The sequence below is a fragment of the Cyanistes caeruleus genome, chromosome 1 (assembly GCF_971803275.1).
Source record: "Cyanistes caeruleus chromosome 1, bCyaCae1.hap1.1, whole genome shotgun sequence".
In the NCBI taxonomy this organism is placed as follows: Eukaryota; Metazoa; Chordata; class Aves; order Passeriformes; family Paridae; genus Cyanistes; species Cyanistes caeruleus.
The window spans coordinates 43579336-43604369 of NC_141701.1; the positions used below are offsets into that span (position 1 = coordinate 43579336).

Here is a 25034-nt window from a genome sequence, read left to right on the forward strand (position 1 = left end):
TGAAAACACAGTGTGAAAAATACACATGTGTGCTGCCTGCAGACAGCTTTTTCTATAAAAGCTGGAGCTCTCCAGACTGACCAACAGAAGAGGTCGAGGATGCAACCACCAGCTTGGACATAATTGAAAACTGTAACAGAGCACTGTATTACTTAAAACTTGAAGCCCTTACAGACTGATCCTGGGGAGTCTCTTCTTGAGAGGAGGGGCCCCAAAAAGCATCTAAGGAAGGCAGCAAATTTCTCATGGGAGACCGAATTCCTTATTTACTACAAGCATCCACAAAATCAAGAAAAGTTCTGTGGTTTTGAGAGAGAAGGTTTTAAAATAGGAAAATGTCTAAGACTAAAAAGTGAGATAATGATGATATGGTGTCTCAAAAGGTAGCAAAAATGGACTTCATTCTTTCATCCTACTGTAGGAATCTCTAGGTAGTATAAATTTTTTTGCAGTGTCTAGTATAAGATTAGTTCCTAGTTAATATAAATTAAATCAGTAACAAATAACCTTAATTAATGAACTTTCAGTGTACCTGGCTGCCTAATTTAAGAACTGCTTCACTTACATGACTTGTAAGAGCACAGACTATGAAAAAGATATTCGACCTTTACTAGAAACTAAAAACATACCTTATTTATTCATCATAGCCTAGGCAAAAACTTCAGTAAGAAGCTTAAATGAGCCCACTTGATCTTTAAGAAAATGTGTCCTAAATAGCAAAGCTGTGCGTATTTCTTCTTATTATTATTTGCATATGCTATACTGCACAACTGCATTCTGAGAAAAATAAAAGATAATAAAACAAATGAAATGAGAGATATATCACCCAAAATAATCCAAGTGTGAGATAGGCTGCCTCTTTTTTTTTTTTTTTTTTGGCATTGGCAAAAGAGCACAAAGTAAGAGCTGGCCCTGAGTCATATTGATTTCCCACTGCACTGGTTTCCTAAGTGCTCTGTTGATCCGTGTCAAGCAATAAGTTCCCTGCCTGTACATGCACATCACCTCCCCATTTGTCCTCACCTAGATTTAAGGTGCCCATATGATGAGCTGAACAAGGACATCATTTTTCCTACTGGTGTCACTGGGCCAAAACTGCTCTATGTGGTATAGTAACTAATGCTGCATAAGTTTACATTTTCCTTATAATATCATTATGGTGGGTATGGCACACTGCAATAATATGTGTGTATTATGTACATGTAATCTTTGTTTTTTGCATTTTAACATTTGCAGTGGAAAATGTAAATTTTAAGAAACAGATGTTTGCATCTGTAGCTGGTCCATGGTTACCACGATACCTCCCCCCTAAAAAAGGGGTATTGCAAATCTAATGCCACAGTTTTGATCTTTGCTAACAAAGGGCTTCTTGATTAGATGAATAGAAGATGTGTGATTGTGCTGCTAATGACATTGTACAGGAAATTAAGCGTATACATTTGGAAAAGGCATTAAATCAGCAGGACCTTAATTTAAAAACTTAAAACTGTATGGAAATGCAGCTTGTTCATTGCTGTGTAATAGAAAGCAACTGAACATACCAACTCTTCTTGTGGAAATATTACCAGCAGAACAAAGCGAGGCTGAGATTTTATTTTTAATGTTTTCTAGCATACTAGGATTCCTAGCATCTGCTTATTTTCAGGGAAATATAATGCAACTTCACTCCTTTTTACAAGTTCTTTTTAGATCAGCATGTATGGTACTTGGGCAAGTGAGGGGCCACTGAGGGACCAGAATTCCTGATTTTTTCCTTTATTATTTGCAAAACTGAATTGCATAAGTTTACTAGTAAATGGCTTTGTCTGCTGCTAAGTCAGTGTTTGTATATGCCTGGGGTGACTCATTCTCATGTTATTTCATACAGATGGTGAAGAGGAAATATTTGATAAAATCAGTGTCTTGAGCTGACAAAGAATTCTTGCTTTGCTTGCAGTTATGCCATACAACAGTGCCCATCACTGTGTCGTGGAAGTGGAAAACTTCTTGTTCGTGCTGGGAGGAGAAGACCAGTGGAACCCTAATGGTATGTATAGAATACTAAAAAGCAAAGGGAGCATCCCCCTTCCTGTGGCTTCCTGTCTGTCAGGTCAGCTGATGTTGTGATTAGCAAGGGATTTTGGGGACCTTCAGCCTAATTGTTAAACCTAGCAAAGGCTATTCTTTGGTATTGATGTAATAAATATCTGGTACTTTAGTATTAGCATCTCTGTCATTCATCAGCTCCCACATCCCTTGAGAAATGCCACAGGCAGCAGAACATACTCTTTCAAGTGCATGCACCAGGCAGCAGCTGTTAAGAATTTTAACCTTCATTTCCAGGCTCCTTCCAGTCATAATATAATAATGCAATTGCAGTAGATGAATGCTTCTTTTCTATTGTCAAACAAGATACTCGCAGCTCAAGTTGTTAATGTGTTAATTATCTAGACTTTGAGATTCTTAAACGGATCCTTTTTTTAGTCTTGTGCAAGAGCTTCTCATATAGATTATCTGCTGCTACCTTCTTTGATTTGATTACTTCATAAATTTACTGCAAAGAGAAATTAAACAATTTAACAGGCTTCTGAGCAAAGCAAAAGGAGAATACCATGCCTTGCAAAATTCACAGAATTGTCAAGACATTGTTAAAAAGCTTGCACACGAAGAAAGAGTTGTAGTTGTAGCAGTCTGTGTAACAGAGATAATTATGACTGAGAAACCATAAAACAGCTTGCAGGTACACATTTTTACTTTAAAACACCAGAGGATCCAGCTGAAATTACATATACTGCATATATTTTATTGTGAATGCCCCATTTCAGCATCTGCACTAAACCAAATTATAGAAAATTGTTACATCTGTTCACTCCCTAAAACCTGAGACAAACAATCCAGGCCACCCTATAAGCATGTTTCTGGTGTAGTTAAGAATATCACTATATGTCTTAGGAGAAGGGCCCCCTAGTTCTATCGTTGCATGTCCTTTTTTTGAAGCAGGAGATAGTGCAGGATCACTAATGACAATTTCTTTTAGGAGCGTTGGCCATCCATCCAGTGAGGGCTCCTGTTGTATTTGCTGGTAGGCATATGGATAGGCAGACCTTGTTCCAGACAGTTTATAATTAAATGGCCATGTCACATGAAGGCTAAAAGAAAAGAAGTATAATTGCCCACATTTTAAAGATGTGGAAGCTGACTTGTAAGGTGATGGAGAGATGGTAGAAGGGGTACATATCTTGCATCTGAGATAGGAGTCAAACACAGTTGTTTGTGAGATGAATAGTACCTAAGGCCTGAGATTGCCTAGATGTGGATCAACTCCTGGGCTGAATATGTTGCTGAAGATATCTACCAATTTCCCTGTCCTGTGAATACCAGTGCTGGGATTTTTTCCATAGAGAAGACAGCAATAAAAAAAGATATGAGCATTGCTATACTGATCTCTTTATCAAATGGATCTTGTCACTGAAAGTGGACCTGAAATCATAAACTACAGCCTGTGCTACTGCTGGGTATATTCTTTCTTGAAATCACCTTGCTCTAAATGTGCAGCTACATGGGGGCAGCTCACACATGCCCACTTGAACTTATGTAAAGGCCTTTGTCTGCTATCCTCAGAGCACAGGAGGGACTTCAGATGGACTTAACTGGAACCACCTTGCCAAGGCTTTTCAAAGCTTCCGCTTCAAATGAGAATGTTCCAGGTGTTTTTTCCAGTGTAAAGAAGTATCTTAGAGATGGTGGCAATGGAAAGACATTGCTTTAGCTATCAGACTGTCTGGTTCTTGAGAAACAAGGAGTGCACCCACTTCCTTCATGCTCTGCTGACTTGCTGACAACCCAGGAAGTATGGGAGACATTTTTTCTCATTTTTTTATGTCCTCCAGTAGCTGTGCCTTTCCAGTCACAAGAGGCTCTTGCATGAGTAAACACTGATGAAAGCAGGGTGCACAACCTAGGCATGGATTTCAGACCAACCTTAATAACCTTCAGAGCCCATCACCTTCTAGCATGGCTGCAGAGCAGAGAACAGTACCTGCTTGTCCCATTGTCCTGATTTGCTAATCCTGATTTTTGTTCGCTTGTCCCAAGTTCTCTGTTCTGACAGAACAGGTGCATCCTAGCATGTGCAATCTCCTGACTGATAAGCAAGGCAAAAAATAGGTAGAGTTCTCTCAAACTGAAGTCTAGACTTAAACTGCAGTCAAATGAATTACTCCAGGCAGATTAACTAGGTCATCAAGTCCTTTTCCTGCAATCACAGGTATCATATAGTCCCATTTTGTAAATTTTCTAAGCTGCATTTGAAAAGCAGTTGTATTTCTAGCCCCCACTTCTCCTGTTGGAAAGCTGTTACAGAATCCAATTGCTCTAAATGACTAGAAGCCTTATTCTGATGTCCAGTAAAATGTATTCTTTGACTGTCTAAATCACCTTGTTCTCATGCCAAGGCTGGCCTTCAGTTTAACAGTTTTTCCCCTCCCGGAGATTTGTTCCTCTGAAGTATTACAGGCAGCGCTCCTATCCCCTTTCAGCTTTTGTATTTCTAGCTGCAACAGGCCAAGTTCTTTGTCTCCTGCCATAAGGTAAACTTTCTGTTCTTCCTGTTGCCATAGTAGCTCTTCTCTGTGCCTGTTCTAGTTTGATTTCATCTCCCTTCCTGTGAAGGGCCCAGATTTTTATCCTGCATCCCCACTCTAGACTTACTAAACCCTTCTTCTGCCCCATGCCTTACAATCTTCTGCATACATGGTGTTTGTATTGAGTATGTGTATGACACGTATTAGGCAGCCAAATTACAGATTTGTGTGACAACAATGAACAAGCTGCTGTATAGCTAATGAGCACTGAAGTCCCAGTAACTCTGAAAGATGCAGTGAATACAGCAGCAGTAAAACCTAGAAAAAAAAATTAAAAATAGAAGTTTAAACTTAGGATCAATATTTATATTATTTTGAATTCCTGCTTTTTGAAATACAAATAGATTAGCAAATGTCTTAGACAGTGAAACCTAGAGTCTGTTCAAGCTTGCTGTTACTGTTTTGCTGCTTATTGAATCTATAGCTCTTGATGCTTCTTTTTCTAAATTGTCTGTGTAGACTAAAGGAATCCAGATAAGGACCAAAAGCAAAGCCTCACTTCACTAAGCCCTGTGGCAGAATGACCAGTTGCCCTTACAGTATGGGAATCCTTCCCTGTGTCTTGAGATGGTGCTGAGATGGTCATGTCTTTGAATGGCACTCAGCGTGGTCCTCGTTATTTGAATTTGAAGGGAAATTCTGCATTACTCATCAGTCTTCTGCTTTACCCTCCTCATATAGAACATGCTTACAACATGGCGAGGAAATCAGTTTACTTCCAGAGCGGTCAGTGTGGTTTCTTTCTCTGTTTTCTTGTAGAACATGATCTTAAATTATTAGGAATACAAATTCTAGCTGTATTGTTATTCCTCTCTATGGTCTTGATGGTCTATTTGCACATGCTGAAGTAGGTGTGGAATGAAGCAGGCAAAGTGAACCAATCCTGCAGAGGTTTGTCTGATGCAAAAATATTCACCTTGTAGAATGCCCAGTGACCATTTATAGAACTGTGACATACACAGTTAGGTTATTCTGCTGGCCTGTGAAGCCTCTAATTCAATTTTTTAGTCACACATACATAAACAAACGTTTTTGTTTTCAAAATGCTCATCTATTGAAGTCTCAGGTGTTACAGGAAATTGCCATGCACTCTCTTGCTTCAGTTTTCTTGCTTTGGTGTCAATCTGCATGTAAAATAAGGTGAAATCTTAATATCGTGAAGACATGAACACAGTTCTTGGGCTTGACATCAGGGAGAAGCTAGTTAGCTGGTGTATGTTGCTCATGCTTCATATTTTAGCTAACACAGTTGGAATAAAACTCTTAAGAGTGTATTCCCCCTTCGATGCACATCTGTAATTCCTTCTAACTTACACTGAAAGTACATGGTAGAATAAACTATCTAGTGCAAACACTGCATACCCCATGCTGATGGCTTATGCAGCTCCTGGTTATTTGCACAGTGGGTTTTTGCCATGTTCTACACAGAGGTGATGTAAGGAGAAAGCAGAGTGCGTGTTCTCCCTTTAATTTTTTTACCTGACAAAATTCTAGTCATAAAAATACCATGGGGATGCCCTTTTTGGCCAGTAATTTTATTTAGTGCTGTGATTTATTGTGGCTGTGAAAATACCTCGGCATGTATAAGTAAATTTAAATACACATTTTCAAGATCTTATTACAAAGACCAAGAATAATCGCTATCTGCTTTTACTGCTAGTGACTGCTAATTCAAGCCTTGCAGTGCCCCATTTGTTGAATTATTACTGTACACATAGTGTAATCATACATTGTTGTAAAAGGGGGAACCCTTCATAAAAGGTGTCAACTTGTGAAGTATATGTAATATATATTACAATCATGATGTTAAATACATGAAACAAACAGCTGAGTGTCAAAATAATCTATCTTTACAGGGAAACACAGTACAAACTTTGTTAGCCGATACGATCCCAGGTTTAACAGCTGGATACAACTTCCACCCATGCAAGAGAGGTAAAAACCTGCTATGTGTTTTTCAATTTCTGTTTTCTCATCCTAGGAGCAGCTGAGGTTTGGCTTAGTTCTGGGAGTAAGGAGGCCTATAGAAGCCTTGAAAACACAGATAAAACTGCAGCATGCAGTTATGTTCCATTTGCCTCCTAATTTTTAAAACTTTCCAAATTCAGAACTCCAGATGCCAAGTCCTGCAGTGCTAACTCATGCAAAATAGCCATGGACTTTATGCAATTACTGGTTACCTGAGTACAGTCTGAAGGATTTTCCTGAAGTCTCCATAGTGTCCTGTCATGTTCCCTGACTGAAGTGTCATGATGAATTTACAGTAAACAAGCAGTAATTATAGTCAGATATCTTAGAGGGAACTGAAACCTTCACAATGTTGACTCCATCCTGTTTTACCACACCAGCTATGAAAAGCTCTCCTGAACATGTCTCCACTTGTCAGAGAGGACTCTTAATCCCAGGTGGTCTTTGAGTCAAGTTGCTGTCAGTAAATGCCTATTAGAGTAGCTCATGTTTTAACCTTGCTGTGTACCAAAGAGCAAAGGTGGATGTGGACTTGAGCAATGACCCATAAAGATGATGTAAAACTTAACTGTGGATCCCAAATCCTACCCTGATGGGAAAAAAATCCATAAACCTGAACAGAATTGTGCGTGTTTCATAAGAAGAATCTTAGAGGCAGAAGATACAAAGTTACAATGTTATTTGAAGAAAATGCTTAGTGTCCTTCCTTCAGTTCAACACCCATCTTCTTATGGATCCCACGTATAAAAGATCTCAAATGTTTTCTTTATTCCATGTCAGTATTACAGCTCTTTTTTTGTTGACTGTCTACACTATTCAGGCGTCTGGCAGTCATAAATATATTGAATTCAGTACAGCCTTGTGATTCAAGGTGTGTTGTATGAGATGCTTGGAAATATGGCTGTCTTTTCAAATTTCCAGGGGTATAACGTCAATCTGCAGAATTTTTGAAGGACCTTTGTTCAAGATTCCGTTTGATTGACCTAAGTCCCTGCTTTGGCAACACCTAGCCTTCTCCCTCATTCCCACCAGCACTGTGGGATAACCTTCACAGCTGTGATTGTTTACTTTAAAACAGAGGAACACCTTTCCATCTGGTTCTGCTTCCTAGAGTGAGTCACAGCCAGTTTAGGTGTTGGCATGGGGGAGACAGGAGGTGAGCGTCATATTGGGCATCAAGTCATCCTTGCTGAGCTGGGAGACTGACTAGGAGACCAACTAGGAGACTAGGAGACTTTGTGTTGAGCCTGGACGTCTTCTGTGGAGCCTAATCTGAGTCCTGACTAGGCCCTCTGTGTATCTCCAGGCAAATTCCTGAGGGGTGTTGTCAGCTGGCTGAGCAGTTGGGTTTATTTGGCTGGCAAACCACAGAAAGCAGAACTAGGCAGCTCAGGGCTGGAGAAAGGAGGCAGTAGGAATTTTTCCACCTCCACATTGGCCAGTTGTGTTTCCTGGGAAACCATGTGGTAGGTGACGGGCCTTGTGCTCTGGTGGAAGCTGCTGCCTTCAGCCAAGAGGCCAAAACTCAGCTGTGCCCCATGCTCCTGCCCATAATAAACCGTAATGTATGTAAACACCACAGCTCCTTACAGAGGGACTGAAATACAATAGTCCAGTCATACATAGTTCCTTCTGCAAGGGGCTTCGCTATGACAACGTTAATTGTCACCTCTTTTGTTCAGAATACATAGCTCATCAGTTTGCCTGTTGTTTTTCTATAAAGGCTCCTAAGAATTAGGGCTACTGTTGGAAAAATGAGATTTTACACTCATTTTCTAAAATGTGTTTGATGATTTGTTTGTTGAGTCCTAATGACTTCCTCAGAGTTTTTGCAGCTTTCAGAGGTATGGACTGGCCCAGTCTGTAGGAGATCATACAAACAAGAGAGAGCTTTTATGCAGTTTTCTTTGCCAGCTCCTTTAGTGAGATAAAGTTCCCATTAAAGTCACCAGGCTGTTTTCCCCCTGCTAGGAGTACAGGGTCATGCCCTGTCTCTGCTGGTATAATGCAGGCACCATTGACAAGACAGACTGTTAAATGGGTTTTTCTGAGTCATTATGGTCCATCAAGTCAAAACCTATTTAGGAATTTTAGTCTGAGAATAATTGGCTGGATAGATTATAATAGCTCCTTTGAAATGACTGCCAGGTAAATGTGGGACTCGTTCACAGGCAGTATATTCTCAAGTCAAAAATCTGTATGAAATATTTGATAAGTAAACTTTTATCTCACATGCCAAAATCCATATCTGATTGATTTTACTGTGTGAGCTATAAAGAAAAATCTAATCCCGTTATGGATTCAGTGTTGCCGGTGTATTTTCTTTAAAGCCAATTTAGTTTCTTTTCATTTGAAGACCATCTCAAATATAGATGCTTTTGAAAAGTATGAACTATTATCAGGAGTTTGTTGTTTAGAGAACCAGCAAATGACTCATAAGCTTTGGAAATACACATCTGCCTGATCATGCCATAACAACAGGAAGGTTTTTTGGAGAACAGTTCAGTTAGACTACGATGGCTGTTGAAGGAGCAGTCTTTGTAGCAGTTGTATCTGAGCTTGTGGGTGCGAGCCCCAGCTGGACACCTCAGAACTGTTGCACCTTGCCAACACAGAGCTTTTCAAGGTCTGTGGAGCAAAACAATATTTAAAACAATTTTTTTTTCTTATATTCTGAGTTAACAATTTTTGTTTGAATACCAGCCAAAAGCATTGAAGAAGCACAAGTGGAAGTGGGAAGTAAGCAGGTACTCTCTGAGGCTGAGTGAGCTGAGAAAAGGCACAGAAAAAGGGATTTTTTAAAAAATCACATTTTATTTTTTTATTTGACTTTAATAATAGTAATGTCAACCCCTATTAAGATTATTTATTTTTAAAAAGCAAGTCTATAAGTGACTCTGAAATCAGGTCCAGAAATGACAATCAGTAACAGCATTGGTAACTTTGAACCTCAGACTGGTAGTTCTCTTTGGTGTTTCAGGACATAAATTCATCATGCATGAAAATCATGAGGAAAATCTTCCCTTTTATATGTGTGTACATGAAAGAAGAAGTTAGTTGGGTTGATGGTTGGGTGAAGTGTGCGAAGGAGAAGCATCTAGGAGACCAGTGAACATCGAGTACTTTCAAGTCCTGAAAAAAATCGCAAAATAATTGTCTTATTGTCCATATTCAGATCCTGAGGTACATTCTAGTTATCTGATTAAAATCTGATAGTGTCTTCTCAGTATTGAGAGGAAAGTTGTCATGCAAAGATTTTTGTGTTATAGTTTAATCTTAATCATATTTTACAGCAGTTTAAAAGTCATCACTTGACAGCATGCCCTTACACACTGCATCACTGAAAATTCAAAAAACCCAAAAAGCTTAAAATATTTGTGACAAAAGGTACTAAGTGAATGTTCACATCCAAGCAGAGGAGTCAAGTATGCTGATGCTTTCATTTTTGCTCCTTACAGTGACACTGTGTGGATGAAACCAGGAGTACACATACAGAATATTGTCAGTGAAATCCTAGTTAAGAGGACAATACATGCAAGTTGTGTTTACCTCTGTTAATTAAACCTGAGATAAAAAAAAAAAACAAAAAAAAAAAACCATGCCAAGAGCAGTTTGTTAATGGGTTCACCAGAGAAGGTGCACAAGGACGGATGAGTGGATGTGGGAGCAGTGAGAGAAGGCAACCTCTGGTTTTGTGCCTGATGGTTGCTGGACACAGAAAGGTTGAAAAATGTGTACCTGCCTATGCAGGCTCTCTCATGTCTAATAGGAGGTGACCTCTGCAGCTTTTCCTACTTTTGGGGAAACTGTAGGCTGTGTTGCCTCAGGCCCATCACATATTCTAGAAAGCTTATATACACACTTGATTGCTTGTAACACCTATAGCCTCTGTCAAATTAGAATGAAATCAGTCAGCAGGGTTTCTTTTAGGAGACAACAGTAGGCAGACATGGGCACATGTACAGTGTAATCAAATTAGCTTTGTTTCCATAGAATATCAGGCTAAAAACATAGATGCACAATTTGCTGCCCGACCATGCAGAGCAAAATATGCCATCAGTTTCTATCTGCCCACTGACAGATGAATTAAATGGTCTTTTTAAATTCATCACTTGATTTGGAGACACTTGCCAGTATTCCTATTCTCTTATTTCCACGTTTTTCTTTCAGAAGTCTTCCCTATGGTGGAGTTCCCAGCCCCACTCAGAAAGGGGTTCTGTCCCACACCATCCAAATTGCGCATGTGCAGGCAGGGTGAAAACAAAGAAGTGAGCAGGAGGTGTTCAGTGACCCTGGCTGGTGAGGAGCTCTGTCAGGTGTGCACCAAATCCAAAAAGTAAGGTCAGAAACTGGCAGTGATGCATCAAATGTGTTCCCTGAATGCCCAGACAGCTCTGCTGTTTCCATGGCTGAATCTCTTGGTGTCTGCCTGACTTCTCTTCCAACTTATAAACCACCAGCCAGTCTCAGACACTTTTAACTAAGAGGGAGGTTTTTCCAAAATGTTAAAGGATGCTACAGATTTTGTGAAAATAGGTAGCTGTGCAAAAGAGCAAGATCTTATTCCTGTCTTCACTGAAGGAAATGCTCCTGAAGATGCCTGGCTAGATGTCAGGTTAGGGACAGGGCACCACAGACTTTGCTAGCTGACCTGGTCATGGGATGGCTCTGGGAAGCCGGGGAAGGAGGTGGACATACTGAAGCTGTTCCTTGAGGATGCTGTACTCTGTGTGTACCACTGCTCATCCAAATGCTTTGCAGTGCTCCGCAGGTTTGAGTCCTTACGGTGCAGGTGACCATCAAGGCCCCAAGATTTAGTGCATGATTCAGGAGTGAAATAAGCAGCTGCTCCCAAATTCAAATTAAGGCATCTGGGCATGAACCAGAGTGCATTGAATCAGCTACAGAGCATGGTTTGGCAAGATACAGCCACACTCCAGAGTGCCTGCTTTGCAGGAGCTGTCAGAAGTACACTTTGCTGTGCCTGGCCTGCCTGCATATTTCTGGGCTCCCATGTCATTCAATATTTTGTACAGCTCTTCATCCTAGCCCAGCTCTGCTCTTTTGCCGTTTTCTTTCTCATGTTATTGCAGCTTGAACTTAAAGGTCTCTACTCTAGCAAACCTTCCTGCTGCTGGAATGATCCTGGGAGCTTTCCCTGAGAGTGGATTACACCAAGGTCTCTCAAAATCATCTACAGCTCAATTTTTACTTTGGGAACAAACACCATTAATTTTGGAGGCACAAGGAAGACAAACTAATAAATGCCCCACAGTCCTGGCCAGAAATCTTAATTCTTTTCCTACACACCTGAGTTGCATGTAAAAGCAGACAGGTGGCTAAAACTTTTCTCAGGGTTAGTTGGATGGAGACAGATCTCATTTGAGTTAAAAGGTGGGAATGCAGTGTTGTGGCTAGCATAAGGGAAGTTGTTCTATTTGCAGTACTGCAGAAGGAAGAAAAAAATGATAATTGAAGAAAAATTTTGATGATGTGGTTCTCTTAGTAAATTGGGAACAATGACCCTTGAAGGACCATAAAGAAAGTGAATGTCAAGATAATTTATTATTGTTACATTATCTACCTCATTTTTCACTTTGTCTTACTGAGTTGTTATATCCCTTACAAGGTAATGCCCCATACATTAATGAGCACCTTTTTATCTTTCACGGGTGTGAAAAAGCAACAAACAGCTTTGAAAAGGGGCATTTTCTAGCAGTTTTATGTGCGCCTAATTGTTTTGACACAAAAAATGAAGTATTTTTTCACGTGGAGTATTGTGTATTTGATTAGCAAAGCAGATACAGTCTCTAGGATAGCTGTAAGCATGTGAAGCTCCCTGACACTTCTCTCTGGTGTAGCATGTGAAGGAGCAGCTCTTTTCATTCAGGGAGTCAGCTGGAGAGGGGAAAGAAATGTTTGACATGGCTAATGGGATTGTTGTTGGCTTGTTTTGTTCCGTTCTGCCCTGTCCTCCAGGAGAGCCAGTTTCTATGCCTGCCGCCTTGACAAGAACTTGTATGTCATCGGTGGAAGAAACGAAACTGGCTACTTGTCCAGCGTTGAGTGCTACAACTTGGAGACAAACGAGTGGCGTTACGTGTCTTCGTTACCACAACCCCTGGCAGCCCATGCAGGAGCCGTTCACAATGGCAAGATATATATTTCAGGCCAGTGTCTTGAATAATTCCTGCTGTATGGCAAGAACACCAACCCAAAACCGCCATAAAAAAAAAGCGTGAACTGCAGAACCCCAAAACCAGAGAGTTAAATTCCTGCTGCAGCACAATGTCTTTATTTATATTAATTAACTGATGTGTATTTACTTTGCAGGAGGTGTCCACAATGGAGAATATGTCCCCTGGCTGTACTGCTATGACCCTGTGATGGACGTCTGGGCCCGAAAACAGGACATGAACACAAAACGAGCAATCCACACTCTGGCTGTAATGAATGACCGACTGTATGCAATTGGAGGAAACCATTTGAAAGGTCACATTTTTAATAACAAAAAAATATCTCAGTGTCCCACATCTCTGAGAAAGAATATTTTTGTTAAGACAGTCACTGTTAAATACATTAAAAGCCAAGTAACACAATTTAACAGGACACTTGAGCCAGCAATTTTAAAAACATTTTATGCAAATTATTTTAAAATTATAACAGTACATTAAATATATGAGTAATGAATGCTTTAGATAATACAAATGGGAGCTTCCATTACTCAAAGGCATGGACAATTTGTCATTACCAAGAATTCAATGAAACAAACAGATTATTCTTTGACCCGAAAGTCCCAGCAATATTTTCCTCTGTAAATCATTTTCCAAAATGTGCAGTTAAAGAGAGCTTTATTCAGAGCAACACACAAAAAACAAGCTCCTGATTTAATGAAGAGGAAAAAAGAAGCAAACTTCCAGCCATCAAATATTAGGACTAGGCTCTTTAAATCCCTTTTTAGTATTAAATGTAGCTTGTTTATTATAATTCTTTTTAGAGATCTCTTGTTTTTACCTTTTGAAAAGCTTTCATATTAAAATAAGTATAGCTTAGGCATCTGGTATTTTTATCTTAATACCTGTATGTCATTGCTGTTAAAGATGTTTCTTAATCCAGCCACTTAGACAAAAAGCACACCTCCTGTTTCTTTGTCCCATGATAATATTTGATAGTTTATATTCACTTTTTTCTTCTTTCTCCCTTAATTTTTAAAACCAAAACATGAAAAGACTACCAAAACAAAAGAGAAAATCATAATGTAGAACAAAAAGTAAAAAAATATGTAAACTGCCAGTAAGATCAGGTCATGCCTGACTCCAGCCCCTGGGACCCCATGACACTGTAAAGCCACACACTGCTTTTGGAGATCTGAGTGTCTGTGGAGCATGCAAGGGACAAAGTCCCAGACGTAAATTTTCCCTGTTGAATAGTACTGGTGCATAAAACCCTGCAGGCAGGTTCAGTGCTGCTGTGCCTCCACTCCCCACCCCCAGCTGGGATGGCTGCTTATGGACTGGACCTTATAAGGTGAAGAGGGCAAAAGCTGCTTGCCCATGAACACCTGAAAATTTTGTAGGTTTCAGTGTTTCACAGTATTGGCTTTTCTTCCTACAAAAGTAAAACCTTTCACAGCTCTCAAGCTGAAGCACATGCTTTGGTTTGCAGAGGCTTAAATTGCTTCTATTTTTTTTTTTCCACGCAGTTTCATCTACATCTAATAAGCTTTGCATTTTTGCCTCTACAGCTGTTGTCCTGGGTGCCTTTGTTATGCTTGAACTGCTCACTGTTGTGAGAGGTATTAAACATCCAGGCTTCTGGAAAGATATGGCTCTCTGGTAAAAGGACTTTTTGGAAAAAAAATGGTTTCTGCTATACAGTGAAACAAAAGGAAGAACTGCAAGGACAGGGAGGAGGAAGTGTGGATGAAATGTTACAAATTCTCCACTGGCAGGGAATAGCAGGGCTCCATGGCAAAGCCCTCCCATGGCAAAGCCCTCCTTTGTGAAGCTGAACTGTGTAGTAGTGATAGCTGTGCATTTACCACATCACAGGTAGTCATGTGCATACTGCAGTTTGCTACAGAGCTTTTGACAGCTTCTGGGTGCACAGCAGTGGCCTTTTTATGGCCCCTTGAAAACCTTAAAGCAGCAAATAATTATTTCATGTTATTGTGAATTATTTCATATTAGTTCATACTCGTTCCAGACGTAAATAATACTTGAGCAAGCAGCTCCCTCATGAAGTGCTGATATCACCAAATACCCTTTTTACAGAAAATCTTACTTCCCTTTGCTGTCATACCTTGAAGAGAAGACAAAAGGTTAAGAAAAGCACTTCAGCATATTAAGAAAGCCATACTTCTACCACAGTGCTCTGACAAAAAGGGTAGTTTGAAATAGGGAATTTACTAAATATTAGAGTAGGAGCTGGGACTCCTGTGTTCAGTGTCTGTGTTCAGCTCACTTAATTCATATTAACTGATACAGCTTGAGAATCTTGAGCTGAGACCCGTCTGCCCTTTGGGGATCAAACAGCAGCACTCGCTTGGAGCATTATTTGGCCTACCAGGGAAAGATGGGACCACCATATTTGTGGTTACATTTTTTTGTTGCCTGAAAGACTTTACCCCAGCTGTGTGCTTTAGGGTACACCTTAAATCAGCTAGAAAATTGAAACTGGTCCTGCACATCACGTCCGTTGTGCTAAGCACTTTGTCCCTCTAGAACCAAGTGGCATCAGTTGTCTAAGCTCTCCCTTGTTAGACATTGATTTCTGAGAAAAATTCAATCTTTTCAATTTTGAATAGATTGGATCTGCTGAATTTTGTGAAAGACTGCCAGGACAGTCTTTTCCTACATGTTCAAACTTGTATTAACACTGATAGACAAGGAAGAAGTTTGTTTGAATCTGCTTGTGTCACTGATAAATTATTGAGCGTTTCCTGATGTGGTCAGGTTTTATATGGACTCATGATTTGTAGAAGACTGTAGAAGTAGTGGTAAAAACTTTCAACAGATTTATTTGAACTGAAATAATGAAACATTAATATTACAGAAGTTGGCTTAAATGTATATGAAAATAGTAATAAATTTAAAATAAGTAATAAAACAGTATGTCATAAGACATGTTCTCTTAATGCCCTCATCCAGGTTTCTCCCATCTCGACGTAATGCTTGTGGAATGCTACGATCCAAAAGGTGACCAGTGGAATATCCTCCAGACTCCTATTCTGGAGGGTCGCAGTGGCCCTGGCTGCGCGGTCCTTGATGACAGTATTTACCTTGTAGGAGGCTACAGCTGGAGTATGGTGTGTACTTGCTTCCTACAATCACCCCTGTGTTCCTTCTGAGTTCTTGTGGCCAGTCTGTATAGTATGCAGATGGGATGGAGAGGAGAGGGGAATTAGCTATAGGGGCAGGTTTGGTTGGTTTTCAGCTTGTGGAGAACATGGCGTGTTTTTTAACCTTTGTGCTTCTCTATTTAGATGAGTTATTATTACACTTTTTTCAGTGATATGGAGTAATTTAAAAATCAGAAGGAATTTTGAATAAGTTATTGATGGGACTATGTGCTTACAGCTCTGCTTATGAGGTGCTTGTAAAGGAGATTGATTTTCAGGGGCTGGGTGCTGAAAAAACCATAACTTCTTGACGAGCTTCTAAGTTAGAGCGACCCCGAGTCACTTTCAAATATCTTTAGAGCTGATGTGTGACTTGGATTTTACCAAAGCCACATTTAATGTGACATTTTGTTCTGCTACAGGGAGCCTACAAATCTTCTACTATTTGCTACAGTCCTGAGAAAGGGACTTGGACAGAACTGGAAGGTGATGTTGCGGAGCCCCTTGCAGGACCTGCATGTTCGACTGTGGTATTGCCGGCCTGTGTTCCGTACAACAAGTGATGGGCCAGGAGCACTGACACGAACACTGAGTGCATTTGGGAAAATAATGACGGGTGACGTAAATATTTTATTAGAACAGAATTCCTGTTAAAACAAAGCTACCATAATTGACCCCTCATTCCATGTTTATGCTTTAGGAGCAAACTAAAAGAAAAGAAAAACCAAGCGTTGTCCCATCTCAGATAGGTGCCGGTGTCTTATGAAGCAAGAAGCTAAAACACACCGAACATTACATGCTGACAGACTGCCTTTTCAGACTGATTTAAACTTTTCCTGCTGCAGAGACACTCCTCACATCAAATTTAACTTTAAAAAATAAATGATGGCTAACTCTTCAAATAGAGCCTGAAGAGACACGATCAGTATTGTGCATTGTATCTACCTGCATGTGATCTGTGTTGAAGTCATGAGGATGTTGTTTTCATGAATGTTTCAGAATTCAGATAGTGAAAAGCTCACACTGCATTGCAGAATTGTCTCCTCCTCTGTAATCCTAACCTACAACTACTTCATATGCTCTGCAAGCAACACAGCACCAGAAGATTATAAAAGGTAAAGAAATATCATTCAGTTTTTGCACAGCTTGGCAACTAATACACTCTGCCTTCAAAGTCCCCATGTGCAAGTGCAGCAGAAAGCAGACTACAATGAAAGCTATGCTTTACAGAGCACTTCTTGCAATAGCAGCTTAGGGATTAGGATCAAATTCTTCTAATCACACTTGTGTAAAGTCAGAGTCATTTCACTGAAATCACATGGAATGACTGGTTCTACATTAGTATAACAGAATTTGGATCCTACAGCTTAAAATCTGGCTTTGTAAAGTAAGTTATTTCTATGACCACTTAACAAAGCACCAGAAACCTTACTTCCTTTTCACTAACCTGTTAGATATCAGCATCTGTGTGAGTTCTTTCCAAAGACAAGAAGACTGCATTTAATCATAAATTTATTGCTTTGGACTCTGAAATGCTTATGTACATTTTTGGAGAGACGCTGGTAAGTAGTTAAAGTAGTCCTGTGTGGTTGATCCTAAGATGCACTCTGAGAGAGTTTTACTGTTGATCCAAAGTAATATAAGGCCAGAGTTTCCACTGCCTTATAGCCTGTGTAATTATTTACACATTGCAAAGTGAGTTCAGAATGCTCCCACACGGGACTGGTAGCATTTAGGACTTGCTTCATGAAGTCGTAGTTGCTTGCACAAATCAGACTGTCTATGTGTTAAGCTTATGTCTTTCTGTCCTGGCTTTGCAAAAGCAGGGACAGAATCTGAGCCCGATTCTTCACCACCTTGCAGTTAACAGACATAATCATCTGCACCTCATTACAGTATGGGCATAATTCTTCAACTGTGGTTTACTAGTGCTGCATCCATTACTCTCAGGACCATCCTCTTTACTGGTGTAAACTGACATTGCTCCATTGAGGCCAATGGATGTACTTTATGTCAGCTAAATATCTGGCCTTTAATTTACCTAGTTGTAGCTGGCTGCACCATGTAAAAGGCAAAGGACACTCCAATCCTGCATTTTCAGCCCTGCACATGTCTTTCATGACAGGACTTAATGCTAGTGCATTAAGCAAGGAGCAGGCAGCTGCTGGAGGTTGGTTTCTGCTGCAGAGGCAATAGATGGAAGAAAGGCTTCATTATTTGCTTTGCAAAATAGAAAAAGGGTGAATGTACACAGAAATTACACTATATATTGATGCTTGAGAGCAATATAAATAACGGAGAGCAAATATCATGGGACTGTTTCTCTCTGGCATCAGTCTAGTTTTATTGAAACTCCCTTGCTTGCAGCAGAATTACACAACTTACAAAATTGGAGTAATGCAGTAAAGACTGGTACCACACAAATGCAATAATCCAATTGATGAAGTAGCTGCACACCTGTAAAAAAAAAAAAAAATTAAACAAAATAATTATCTGAAGATGCTAATATTTGAATGAGCCCTTGGGGAGTTTTCCAGTGAGCATCACTAAGGAACTCATAAAGGTGGAGTGTATATCCTGAAATCTCAATCCATTTCTCCTACATAGTGCAATCTTAGTTGGTTTTGTATTTATTTATATTGTTCAGATCCAAGGGATCCCTTGTAAAATATATTTGGTGCAATCATGACCTTTTTTCCTTTCCTGTTGAAAGTATATAAATATAAATATATATAAAAAAGGAAACTGTTAAGATACTAAATGAGGAAACCTTGTATGACATTTAAAAGGTCTGCCACTGAACACTGACGATCACCTGTCTACTAAAATGTACCATTTTTAAAGGATACTTCTTGTCCTTTTAAATGGTTCCTTTTTTTACCAAGATAATTTAAAGATTTATGAGGACTGTATCTAAATCTTTCTATCTATCAAGAAGGCATGACCAAGGAAAAAATGCTAACTAAATAAGTCACACAAAGAATGTAAATTTTGTACAGTACTAGACTGTGTAAATGAAGCTTGCTTGTAGGGGGGAAACTTTAAATAAAACTTTATGTACTAATTCAACTGTCTGCCATATTCCTACTTATAAAGTGTATGTATAAATAATATCTACATTAAATTCTTTGGAACTTTTTTTTATCATGTAGATGTGTGAACTTGCTTTATTTTCTGGTGTTACATAATGGCCTCATTGTTTTCCAAGTGTCATTACTCAGTGCTTGTCAGCACAGTGGCCACGGTAAAACATGGGTCTGTAGAGATTCTTTCTTCCCCTGAGCGCAGTGCCTGGCCTGGGAAAGTGGCACCTTTTTCCAGCAGGAAAAGCTCAAGCCCTGTGCTTGCTCTCACTGGAGCAGCCACTGCATGCCTCTGAAAAGTCTCTGCCTTGCACTGCTCCCTGTGTTCCCCTGTCCCACAGTAAGTGAAAAGGACCCTGCTTGTTAAGCTCAGTCTTGGTTTGGGGAATTTAGTGTTTGTTGTGGCAAATTCATACCTCTTCAAAATGTTCCTTCTGTGACAAAACCCTTCTAACTATGGGTATTTCAGTTCTTGGAGGGGAAGTGCCTGCATGGGCGTGCTGTAGAGGAGTTGGGACAAGAGATATTGCCAGGCTGAGACAAGGTAAAAGCAGGAGGTTCTAGCAGGAAGCAGAAGCATCACCAATGCCAGTTACTATTCATGCATTGTTTATTCATGCCTACAAACCTTTGGCAGGGATCAGAACCTGCCTATGCAAACCAGGGGGGTGCACTGAGCAAACTGACCCCTGTGTTCAAAGCAGGTGTGGGCTGTACTGGATAGCGCTAAGATAGCATGATTAATAGGATTGTTTCATTAATGAGTTTATTTCCGCAGAGGAAGGAAGGAAGATTTATGCTTTTTTTTTACATAATGTGGGAGAAGGATGAAGAAGAGAAACTGGAAGCAATGGGCAGAGATATGATTTAGAAAGGAAGGGAACAAAGTAAATGAAAGGAAAAATAGAAAACAAGACTGTGAGAGGAGAAGGTGGGAAGTTTTTGAGGATTGAGAGCACAGAAAAAATCAGGATTAATGAGGGAAGCAAAGATGGTTTTTGAGAAGCACATATCAGAGCAAGGCTGGAAAAAAATGAGAGGAAAGGCAATACAAAGGGCAGAAGAGAAACAATAAAATTCAACAGAAGACAACATGAGATAAACATGAAACTAACTAAATAAGCCCTTGGGTGATGGCATTCAGCTAATCATTTTCAGTGGTCTAGCTGTCAAGCAGAAGGATAAATCAGCAAAGTACTGAGGTACTTAGGTACAGTTTCAAGCTTTAATGCACAGACTTCAGCAGAACAAAACCTATCAGAGATGCCCAGCGACACCTCTCTGCAGGGCCTGGGCTGTGGCAAACACCCAACCACAGCCAGCACCTGTGATAAGGGGGGAGAGCTGATGCTGGTGGTGGGAAGCACAAGAAGTGCAGATGAGCCACAATTCCTGGTCCCAGTTGCATTGGATGGAAGAGCCCTGTCCATTTCTGATTCTCTGATGAGAGTCATCTTTGGGAGCTGGACACGTGGACTGTTCCATACTTCTCTTTCTCTGCTGTCCTTCCTGACAAATCTTAATCTTCTCCATTTCACCCTCAGCATACCAAACTTGCCGAGGTACTTTTGCAGAGTGGGACCTGGAAAACAGAATATGTTTCCCTGATCTTGAGCTATGGTTCCATCCACTGGCCAAGAAGTGCGAGAAGACTGATTTGCTGGTGACTTGCAGCCTGTACCCATGCCCTTAAGAATGACAAAGAGAGCATTTGAAAAATATGCTTTTCATTAACTACAGCACTGTCTTTGAAGGTACTCTGTACTCACCTCCCAAAAACTGTTATTGCTTTCCCTCGTGTTTGTCCCCCTTTCTGCTTTTAATACAATGATTTCCTCTGCGAGCTGCATCTGTGAAAAAATTTCTGAGAAAAATCCATGCCAAACCTCGTTATATATACTGGTTAATATTGTACTGGTTAATAAAGTACTCTAGTTCCCTTGCTTTTACGGGAGAGACCATATTTCAATTTAAATAGAGCTTTCTAGTACAGACAAAGGAGAAAGAAATCCCAAGCAGTGCTAAAAGGCCAAGATGAGTGCCAGTGCACACAGTTCAAGGCAGTTTTAAGAGACACATTTAATTTCTGTTAGTGCAGGAGTGGAAAGGAGTCAGTGTTTCAGCCTCTCGGGTCCAGTCCAAGGAAGTAGTGACGGCAGCACTGGAGGTCAGAGTGGTTTGCAGGAAGGGAAAGCACACTAATGAATTCTGGAGGGCTTGTAATGCCATAAAAGATTCAGTTAATCTGCAGCATAGATGTTGATCAGCGAAACTGAACCTAACTCTCTGGACCTTGTCAGATGTATTCTGTGCATGTCAGTGTTCCACACCAATTACAGATTTTAGAAGATGCTCTCATGCAAAACTATGCGCCCTAATATATAAGCCAGCTCAGATGTAACTAAAATTAAAATCTGACTGTGGCAAATCTCTGTGATCCTGATATATGAAAATCCAAATAAATGATTTGTTCCCAGAAATGAAAAATAACTTCAGCAGGAAATTTCAAAATTACTTATGCAGGATTAATCCAGTTCAATGAATGCATCTTGCGTTGATTAATAAAGCAATCCTGAATTGCAAACTAAAACGAGAGGAGACTTCTGGTGCTGATATATTTGTGTATTTCTGAAGCTGGGGAGAAATACGCACTTGCAAGAGATGTGGTCAACCAGTGTAAACAGAGATTGAATACAAATAGTGATTTTCTAATTGTCTGTCTTCTCCCTGCAGCAGAAAACTACCTCTTTGTCATTGATCTTTTCTTGAAGAACATGGGTACTATGTTACCTGCCACATATTGAATGAGAACAGGGCATCTAACATGATTGCACAATGACTCCAATTAGTATCCAAATGACATCTGCAGTTTAATATAGCAAAGAAAAAAAAAAAAAACAAAAAAACTTGAGCTACTTTCTGCTGATTTTCTTGCCACACAGAGTAGAAATTTTGGTCTAGTAGCATTAGCTTTTGTGATCTGCTGCCCTTGAATTTAATTGGGCTTAGAGGTGAACAGATACAGAGAACCTATTTGGAAAGTGGAATATTTCATCAACATCTACATGGACAAAAAATATTTGTTTTATTTATTTAAAGGAGTCTCATCATTAAATCTAAAAACCTGGTCTTCAGTTTGGAGAATTACCTTCAATCGTTGCAGTGCTTTAAAAAAGAGTAGTTATGAATGGTTGAGGTATTTTTCAAAATATCATTAAAATCCTTATGGTTTTATTTTTTAAAAATGGTTTGTCATGGAACATTTAGACATCTTCCAAAAAAACACTCTTTCAGGATCAGATTTGTAAAGCTTCCTTAATATATTGGTATATTGTGTGGTATTCAGTTCCTGATCTCTGTAAACTCATTTCCATTTCTGTTTCCATTTGTACAAAATAATTCAGTTTTCAAGAAACTTTGGCTGACCAAGACTATTTTGTATGTGTGCAGGGTGTTCTTAAAAGGTATTTCACTGGGGAATAGTGAATACCAAGACTGATGATCCTTTTCATAAACACAAACAGAAAAAAATTGTTGCTTCCTGGGTATGTAGGGGTTTTGCAGAATGTACACAAATATACATGTATACAGTTGCACCCAAAAAATGACAAGTTCATAGACCATAGCAAGGACTGCTGTGCCATTGTTTTTGCTAAAACTGTTAACTCAGTAACAGCACTGAAACTTGGATGTTTTTCTTTAAAAACCACCTCTTTAACTGCAAAGATGCCATTAGTCACAGCAGGGAGCATAACCAGAAGGAGGATGTCTGTAACTATAGCAAGAGAGCACATTAAACTGTAGGTCAAAATCACGACTGACTGATTACCTTCAGGGTGAAAGTAAATCTTCAGACTTGCCGGAGTGAGAGGGAACAGGACTGGCTGGGGCTTGCCAAGGTCATCCCCTGCCTCCCCCACAGCACGGCAGGGCCAGCGATGGCCGGCACGCTCCCAGCAGACATTTGCTGACTTGCCTAACCTTCGTAGCCATGTGTGACGGGATGGAGTCACCGTCATCATCAGAAAATGCTTCCTAATGTCTAGCTTAAATGTCTCATTAGTTTAAGGAGGTGATTCCTGGAAAAACCTAAAATAGAAAACAAATATTTTCCAAAAATCTGAGTCCATAATTAAATAATATGAAACTTTCACAACAGACAGGATCTTCAAAGCTGCTTTTTCTTCGCCTGCTTTCAGTGGAATAAACAGAACTGTTTATTAACACTGCAACAGCTTTTTTTGCAAACCCAAAGACTACCGGTCTTCACTTTTCTCTAAGCCTGTGACTCAATCTCTCCCTGACTACGTAATTTATATCCATCAGCAGTTCTGGTTTTCCCTTTTTACCTGATCTCCACCTGGCCCACATCTTCACCTGCACAGTGACCACGAGGTTTCTGTCTACCTTACAGTAATGCAGCCCAGGGTTGCAATGGACTGAAGCTTGGCAATGAGGTCTTTCCATCCCTAGGAAACCTCCCTATAACTTGCCCAGGTCACAACAGAGCAGACTGATATTTTTGCAGTATTAAAGAGAAAATATCTCTCTCTTACCAGTGCTTCCACTGAAGATTAGGATGAAAGCTGTAATTTGTGATGACAAGCTGTGTGAGATTTAGGTAGGGAACCTAATGAACTTTAGTGAATGGAGTTTACATACAGGACTGTGTGAAGATTAATTAACCTGCTCTAAGAAAGTGTGGTCCTTTAATCAGTGTCTGGGCACTCAGAAAAAAATTACTGATGTCTTTCAAGCTCTTTTGCTACTTCTAGTGGAATAAAATGAAAGATATTGGTGAAGGATTATGTCTGAAACATCATCACCTCTTGTGAATTATTCTCCAAGCATTCTCTTTTGCCATGATATATTCCACTGGTTTCAAGAGCTTCTGAGCACTTCCAGTACCTGAACTGAAAAGATATATTTCTCCAATAATGGTCTGTTTTGACTAGCACAAGGGTGCCATGCTCTGGACTGCCTCGTCTTTAGGCAGTTGCTCAGAGCAAATATTTCCATAGATAGATGTATTCATGCTTCTGGAAAACACCAGCTCTCCTGATTGTCTTGTAAATAAATGTCATTGGACATCAGCTTCAGTTGATTCCAGTGTGGATTCTTACTCCCTCCCTGGCCCTGTAGTTCAGAGTTTAATCAGAAAACCTTTTGCTGCAATCCTTAGTGATACTGGATCTAGTACCTAAGTATTTTCATTCAGGGTTGCAATAACATTAGCCACTCTTCTTACAGTGGGGGGAAAAAACCCCAAGAGCTGTAGCCTCGGTCTGTAAAGTGAATTGTGTATTAGGCTCCATGCCTAGTCCAACCCAAAGCATCAATGAATGAAGCCTTGGACTAGCTCACACCCCGGTCACTACAAAAGTCACGTTTCCATGCCAGCCCATCACGCAGGCCACAGGTTGTGTGGCTTCACTTCCTCCTCTCTCCTCCATTCCCTGGAGATATGCAACAGCTCTTCCAAATGCCTCCTCCCTGGTGTCTCTCCTGGTATTCCCCAGGCTGTGCTCAGCCCTGGCCTTCCCCAGTGCCTGCTATCACTCATGGATGGGCAGCAGGGCTGGCATTGGCCATGTGTCAGGGACTGCCACTGTGCCCTGGCCACCCTGTTTCAGATGAAGTAATTAAACTACATTGCTTTGGGGAATTAACTGTGCAAACATTTTAGGACCCAGCTGCAGAATTGAATTGACACCCTCATACTTCACCAGAGGGCACTTATTGATAGCTGTGGAGAAAATTCACAAAATCATTTTTAAGAATAACACTTAACAGATGAGAAAAAGAGTTGTCATTCTGTACTTATTGGTTGCAATTAGGGGATGAACTGTCCTCTATTTTCCAAAGCATGTTTAATTTTGAATGGGTTTCTCATGAGCAGTGGGCTACCATAGGCAAATCTCATTTTGACAAGTACTAATTATGGACAACGCAGTGGCAGACTGTAATCTCTGTCATGAGAGCTATCAACAGGGATGCAGCGAAGGCTTTAACAGTGGGTGG

The 25034-nt window shown here is 40.1% G+C and overlaps 1 protein-coding gene across 1 annotated transcript in view; it reads left to right on the forward strand.

The window, feature by feature from the left end:
* KLHL14 (kelch like family member 14) overlaps positions 1-18426 on the forward strand; it is a 59304-nt gene extending 40878 nt beyond the window's left edge. Inside the window, exons 4-9 of the mRNA XM_086889292.1 lie at positions 1937-2026; positions 6479-6557; positions 12570-12760; positions 12924-13082; positions 15740-15897; positions 16353-18426. Of these exons, the coding sequence (XP_086745418.1) occupies positions 1937-2026; positions 6479-6557; positions 12570-12760; positions 12924-13082; positions 15740-15897; positions 16353-16493 (818 nt within the window). The 3' untranslated portion in view covers positions 16494-18426. The remainder of the gene's footprint in view (positions 1-1936; positions 2027-6478; positions 6558-12569; positions 12761-12923; positions 13083-15739; positions 15898-16352) is intronic.
* Positions 18427-25034: the final 6608 nt, after the last annotated feature.